The 7286-nt window shown below is 36.5% G+C and overlaps 1 protein-coding gene across 1 annotated transcript; it reads right to left on the bottom strand.

The window, feature by feature from the left end:
• Positions 1-3: 3 nt before the first annotated feature.
• Positions 4-7165, bottom strand: gpr161a (G protein-coupled receptor 161a). The gene is made up of 6 exons (XM_052564957.1): positions 6427-7165; positions 5137-5545; positions 3586-4304; positions 3384-3491; positions 2124-2243; positions 4-1127 (listed from the first exon to the last, which is right to left on the bottom strand). Exons 2-6 carry the CDS (start codon positions 5496-5498, stop codon positions 844-846), a joined length of 1593 nt encoding a protein of 530 aa, XP_052420917.1. The 5' UTR covers positions 5499-5545; positions 6427-7165; the 3' UTR covers positions 4-843.
• Between the last annotated feature and the right edge of the window lie 121 nt (positions 7166-7286).

The raw sequence follows: 7286 nt of genomic DNA, 5'->3' as shown, positions 1-7286 counted from the left end.
TGAGTACCCATAAAGAATTTAATAACAGTACAAAAAAAACAAAAAAAATAACGTTATGTGCTGTGGTTTTCAAACAGATAGTGCAGCCAGAAGCAGCGCTGCATATGACAAAAAGGCCTATTAATATTAGTATATATAACTGACTGGCATAATGCAAAAAAAAAAAAAGATTGATTAATCCTTATTGAGTACATTTTCTAAGTATACTAAAACTATTAGGAACAAAAACAGATGTGAGAAGTCACTGATCAAACGTAACAAAATCTTCAAGTGCAATTGTACCAGTGTCTTTCTCGCAACATTACATTCAGTCAAAACATTTTTAATCAGATTTTCCACCGAAAACTATGGCTAAAACAGCATTTTAAGAGTCTTTCGACCTTTGATCGTGCCCAGTATCTCTCTCTCATTTACATGTTAATTCAATGCCTGAAGGCAATTTTTTTTTGGCCACATCAATATAACCCCAAAGACATTTGGTATATTTTTCTATATACCTGGTGGCACTTATAATAACTGAATATATTAACAGACCTGAAATTAAAACAGCGGAGAGGAGCTGAAGCATAATCATTCTTCCAAACAGTCAGGACGTAAAAAACGGAGTGGTTACAGTTTCCTTAAAAGATAAGAGTAAACATAATACACACAGTACCCGACCCAGGCAAAATACCTGGCAATATATGAGGGCTGTAAATGATTTTAAAATAATTTTTATGTTAAAAAAGCATAACTTATTCTGGCGAGTGACACATAAATCACTGTATACTTGTAAACATGTATCTTATGTGTTCCTTGTACCTTTAAAAGCTACAGATCTGGTCCATTCACCGAGTCGAAGAACTACATGGAAGTGTCACCTATTTTGTCCTCGTGCTCTTCATCATTATCCTCATCATCATCTTTCACTATTCCTTCATCGATGCTTTCCATCCTGAGTCTCTGTCCATCCAGGTAACGGGGAGCTCTCTGTGTGTTTCGTACTGTGAACAGACTTGTTGGAATTTGACTCAATTCCCCGAAGAGTTGAAGCTTGGCATCGTTCTCTATAACCTTAGCCAGAGAAGACGCAAAGCTGTCCAAAGACTTATGGATGTCTGCCATCACTTGGACTACCGAGGGGTCACCTTGAGAAAAAGACATTTTAAGATGCTTCTTTGTCAAACTCTATAACATGAGGATTAAAACACACAAAAAAAATCAACTCATTTTGCAAAGTAAAGCAAGATAATTATTATAAAGTCTTATAAAATTATACAATTTTTTCTGTATAACACTTTAAGGTGGGATTACTGTTCTAGACATAAACTAGTATGAACAAATGTTATTTTGTAAGTCTACATTTCCTTTTTGTCCAAAATTAACTTAACATGGCAATGACAGATAAAGACTAAGTAAATGCTCTTTCATTAATCTCAAGTTAACACTCATAGATTTCTGTGACTATATATATTTTTTACTTTTGAATAGTATTATGTATGTAAGATGTCTTTTCATTAAATAAATAAATACTTTATTCCACAAGGAAGCAGTAAATGGATCAGAAGTGACAGTTATGACTTTTACATTGATTTGAAATAGAACACTTTAACATTTTGTTTAACATTGTAACATTTTTATTCTTTTTAACTTTCTTTTCATCAAAGATCACTGAAAATATATTCATTTAAAAAAAATACATTTAAGTATTCAGCAGAACAGCCATTTTCAACATTTATAATAATAAGAAATGTTTCTTGAGCACCAAATAAGCATATAAGAATGATTTCTGAAGGATCATGACAGTGAATAATGTTGCGTGAGTAATGGCTGCTGAAAATTAATATTTGCCATCACAGGGTTGAATTATTTTATATTATACAATTTTTAAATATAAAACAGATATTTAAAATAGTAATAATAATACACATTTTACTATAACAGACTTCTTGAGCATAGAATTCTGTAAATAAATAAAAACACTTTCCACCTAACATTTGATTAGTCATACATTTATTATATTAAACCTAACAGAACTGTTGTCAAATAAAATTTTGACGAGCCACTTTTTATTTGCTTGGTTTTTACTGCAACTAACAAAGACATTTTTGCATTAGATGTAAAAGAAGAACATGTTTAGATACCTTTAGGAATCTGATCCACTTGGTCCTCGAAAGTGACAGAACTTCTCCTCTTATTGGCAGCACAGTGGGCTGAGTGGGAGGGCTCTGAGGTGTAGCTGTCCAACAGCATGACGTCTGTAGCTAGAGGGTAAATCACAGCAGGCATCTTTCAATCAAATATCAGTTTTAACACTGCTCAACACCACCCACCCACACCAGTCTGGACACTGTAGGAGAGCCGCTGAGCAGCGCCGTCTGTCTGTTACGCGATACTCATGGGCTCTGTGTTTCCTCAAATGGCACACCCCGATAACAACAGTCTGCAAGCCAATAAACCACCTCTGCTGACTGCTAAGAGCTGTGGGGCTCGATTCGGTTTGCTTTCCTTGTATTCAAAGAGGTAAGGATGCAGTATTAAAACCATGGCCTATACTGATAATTTTTTTTTATTTAAAATATAGTTTTGTCGATGTAAATTAAAACAATAAAAACTCAAATCAGTCATTTTACACACCAGTGAATTTAGCCATCACACCATTACAATGTATAGTATTAAACATTGATATTTATATTGATATTTGATAAAAATTACATTTAACTGTTACTAAATTATTAGAGGTTTTAGAAAGCAACTTTAAGCATTTAATACGCAATTAAGTATCCAATAACAACTGATAATGATATTGATAACTAGTATATTGTGCATTCCTGAAAAAAAAAAAGATATTATTACAAAATCAAAAGGGTTTTTAATAATTCTTTTAAAGGCAAAGTTCACTCAAAAATGAAAAATCGCCTCTTTTACTATAAACTTTATACTCTATTTTTCAAGAAAAGAAAAAAGGAGATTTTTAAGATAAAAAGTTTGTGCAGTTCTCTTTTATAAAACAAAACTTGGAGGAAATTGATGATATTGAGATTTAAAAATTATTTAAAAAGACAAAACCTGTATCACAAAAGTATGTAACAGAAGAGAAGATTTTCAGTGAATAGTGACATGAACTTTGGCCTGTTCCTCATACAAAACTGATCAAGTATGATTTCAGAAATGGCATGGACTATTTTTGTGGTACTTACATGGTGCTTTTTTAAAACTGAAAGGAACTGTGCCAAAATACATTAAGCTAAAATACCTCCTTTTTTTGTTCCACAGAAGAAACTAGGAAGTCGTCAGGTTTGGGACAATGTGATGGTAAGTAAATGATGACAACTTTCATTACCGGATGGATTATTCCCTTAAATGGTTTTAAATTGACATGTTATAAACAGCAGAAGATTTACCTGAGTCCTGGGTGTAGCTGAAGCCAGTGTCTCCAGTGCTGCTTCCACGACCCAGGAGCTGCCCACCACCCACCAACATGGCCGTCAGGTGAGGAGACATTCCCAAATCTATCAAACAACAAAGATCTTTAGACATCTCTTCCATACCAAACATTAGATTATGAAGAATCCCAGGATCTAATGACAGCAGCAGCAGGCTCACCCGTTATCCGGTTAGAGATGCTAAAGAGACGAGAGGTCCGGTGCCGTATAACAAAAGACTCTCTGTAGTAGCGGTCACCAAAGCACATGCCTAACAGCTCCTTACGTACAGTCTTATTCCACAGCCCATAAATAAGTGGATGACACACGGCACTGGTGAAGGACAGCCAGGAGACCAGTGTCTCCATCTTTGAAGAAACACTGTCTTTACCCCACAGTGCTTCAGTGCTGATTACTACCACATATGGACCCCAAGTGGTCAGAAATGTCCCCAAAACCACCAGAATGGTGACGAAAGCCTTGCATTGGCTCCCAGAGTAGACCAGACTCTTGCGACTTCCGTTAGAAGATGTGGAAGTATTGGAGTTCTTGCGACCATTCTTCTGAGAACTAGACTCCTCTTGAGGCACCACCACACTTCCGCAGTAAACCTTGCGAGCTTTGATGCGGGCCACGCGGAAGATGACGCCGTAGCAGACCAGCATGGCCGCCAGTGGCAGAAGGAAGCACCATGTAACCCAGAAGGCAGTATAGCTGATTTCCTTGTGCCAAGCCACTGTACAGGTCCACTTGAAGCGGTCAAACTCGAAGGCGGACCAACCGAAAAGTGGCGGCAGGCATCCGACCAGGGAGTGGAGCCACACATAAACGATTGCGACCACAGCTCGGTTTCCCGTGATTTTCATGGGGTAGATCATGGGATATAAAACGGCATAGTACCTAGAACGAGACAGATATTGATCTAAAACACATACAGTTCAATCATTCCCTCATGAGAGACACATGACTAGCTGCCAAAAATAAAGCAGAGTGTGGCTTTTAGGTTTGTGTATTGATAAAGCTAAATAGGTCTCGTATTTTTCAGTGTGCATCTGGTTTATAAAAACAGTGGATCTGTTCGAGCAAGACTGGATTTAAATGTCATGGCATGTCATTTTCTGTCTGTCTTTGATTTTTTTAAAAACATATTCAAATGCAATTCAAATGCAAATGCAATTCACTCCAAACATCCAATGTTTTTAATTTCTGTACTGGATTTTCTATTAATATTTAAAGTAAAGTGTGTCCACCAATTCAGAATCACACAGTCCAATCGAAATTCTGAAAAAACGTAAACTGGAAATTATATGACAGAGAGGACGAATGCAAACCTTTATGATCTTGTCAAGATCAATTACTCTTTTTTTTTTTTTAATCTAGCAAATAATTTTGACATTGTAACTTTTAAATAAAAAAAATTTAACTGTAAATTTTTTGGATACGGCATGGTTAGTCCAGGCTGTCCAATGTCATGTTGTGTGACTTTCATAAATTATATGTATTACTTATTATATTATGAATAAATTATTAATATTGGTAAAAAAAATTAAAAACAATATTAAGATCTGTACACTTGCATATATAAGGAAAATATGTTATCACTTTTTTTAGAGTCATTAAATTTAAACTTTGACACTAATCGTTAGTTCCTTTTCTTTATCATAAACACTCCTATTAACCCTTATTTACAGGGATTCCTCAAACTGTAGGATATGCTTACATAACGACTGACCTGTCAATGGCAATGGCTCCCAGTGTGAGCATGCTGGATGAGCTGACGAGTAGATGGAGCAGTGCTGTGAAGTTACACCAAACCACTCCAAACATCCAATCCCGACGCACCGAGCTGGCCGCAACGAAGGGCAGCGTTAGGACAGACAGCAGCAAATTGGACGAAGTCAGGCTGAAGACAAACTTGTTACTGGGAGTCAGTAAGTAGGGCTTCTTATATAGGGTCACCACAATGACCAGATTCCCCAGACATGCCAGTATGGCTATGATGATGATAGAGACAGACTCCAGGACCACGAGCCCGTCGTCGTCCAGGCCGTTAGTGGAGTTATCCACTGCTGTCCCATTCTTAGAGCGATTCATTATAGGAGGCTGCTGGGTACCCAGGACTGGATGGACATGTTGATGAACTACAAGATATGAGAGGAAATACAGTCTGATAAAAGCTGTCTGGAAAATCTGAATGCTTCAAGATGAAGAAATGATCTGGTGTGGTGGGTTCATTCAAGGGTGTCCCCATAAAGCACTACAAAGCTGTAAAGCTGATTTTGTTTGTACAATACATTGTGCAAATGTGGATTACGCACATTGTTACAATATGCTGTTTGTTAAGAACTGGGCTATAGTCTGAAGAGACTGCTCAGATTTTAAGACTTCTACACATTTAGAATCACAGGATGTAAAATGAAACATGATTGACAACTATATGCATGCTTTACTGTAGACAACATTACGTTTACAATACAATCATAAGTCATTTAATAAAATATAAAAAACAAAGAAACTAACAATAATAAAAAAAATCTATGCAAAATCAGAGCAAATGTTTAGACACTTAAGGCACACTTAATATGTATCACTGCATTAGATAAATACATAAGAATTGATACTCTTAGCATTATTATATCATAATACAAAAAAAATTGCACACTTCAGGTAAATATATCACATAAGGAAAAACTTTATGTAGATCCATTTAAGTTAAAATCTAATGCAATGAATTTCATATAGTTTCTGTGCAGCTTAAGTATCCAAAATGCGTTTGGGGCCACTGGATGTGGATCATCTGTCATGCCTCTTCAATAAATCGTTCACCATGATGCACGTCCAATGAACACGCACAGCCTATGAGCACAGCAATGTGACCAGCTAGCGGACAGTGCGAGAGATTCCATCTCTATTTTTCCAACAACAGCGATATTTTGCATTGCACAAAAATGTGTTTCCGTGCATTTCGATTCAAAATTGCATAATTTATCCTAATGCAATGATAGATGCAAGGATAACGTACCAGTTTTCCAGGCCAGGCGATATCCCTCTCTAGTCCAGCACTAGTAACTTTCTCCGGCAGGCTTTGTTAGTCTGCGACGACTAACTTTAATCCAAAAACTTTCTCACCGCTTGCAAGATGCTGAGTTTGCTTCCACACGCTTTCGCGGAACAAAAATGCTTCCCGGAGACGCATGATTAAAGTTTCAACGCAGTTACAAAGTATTAAATGATCCAGGGATGTTCATTTGTTGCGGCTGCTGCGGTCGGCGGTGAATAAAGAGGCGCTGCTGACGTCACAATGGCGTCGGAAATCCTCTTGAAAACTTCCCTCCATCTCGACTGCAGACAGTCCAGACTCTACTCTGCAATGTTCTCATGGGGAATCATATTTGCAAAAAATGTTTTGTAAGTTTTTTTGTGTTCACCAAAAATATCTGCACGTTAAAATTAATAGTTAGATTTAGCTATGCTTAAAACAACAGCAAAACAATTTGACGAAATCTATCTATCTATCTATCTATCTATCTATCTATCTATCTATCTATCTATCTATCTATCTATCTATCTATCTATCTATCTATCTATCTATCTAATATTACCTAAGCATAAAGGCGTGTGTGTGTGTGTGTGTGTGTGTGTGTGTGTGTGTGTGTGTGTGTGTGTGTGTGTGTGTGTGTGTTGGACTGACTGACCCAGAGTGCGCAGACATTAATTCAACACTAGGTGGCATATGCGTGCTGTAAACTGTTGGAAGACATTCAAAAATGACTGCATTCATCCACCTCATATTTTAGGAAATATTGAATTAAATTATTTAGATGCGCTTTAAAAAACATTTCGCATTTATTTATTTTATATATTTAATTACAACACATAAAA

The sequence above is a fragment of the Carassius gibelio genome, chromosome B9 (assembly GCF_023724105.1).
Source record: "Carassius gibelio isolate Cgi1373 ecotype wild population from Czech Republic chromosome B9, carGib1.2-hapl.c, whole genome shotgun sequence".
Taxonomy (NCBI): Eukaryota; Metazoa; Chordata; class Actinopteri; order Cypriniformes; family Cyprinidae; genus Carassius; species Carassius gibelio.
Note: the sequence above shows the minus strand (reverse complement) of the source record. Positions and strands in the feature narration are given on the sequence as shown.

Excerpts from the sequence above, each read along its gene's own strand:
- gpr161a (XM_052564957.1), bottom strand. The coding sequence starts at position 5,498 with ATGAATCGCTCTAAGAATGGGACAGCAGTGGATAACTCCACTAACGGC. Across the intron at positions 4,305-5,136 it reads GGAGCCATTGCCATTGACAG|GTACTATGCCGTTTTATATC; the intron begins GTCAGTCGTTAT and ends GTCTCGTTCTAG. Across the intron at positions 2,244-3,383 it reads CAGCTACACCCAGGACTCAG|CTACAGACGTCATGCTGTTG; the intron begins GTAAATCTTCTG and ends TTTACCCTCTAG.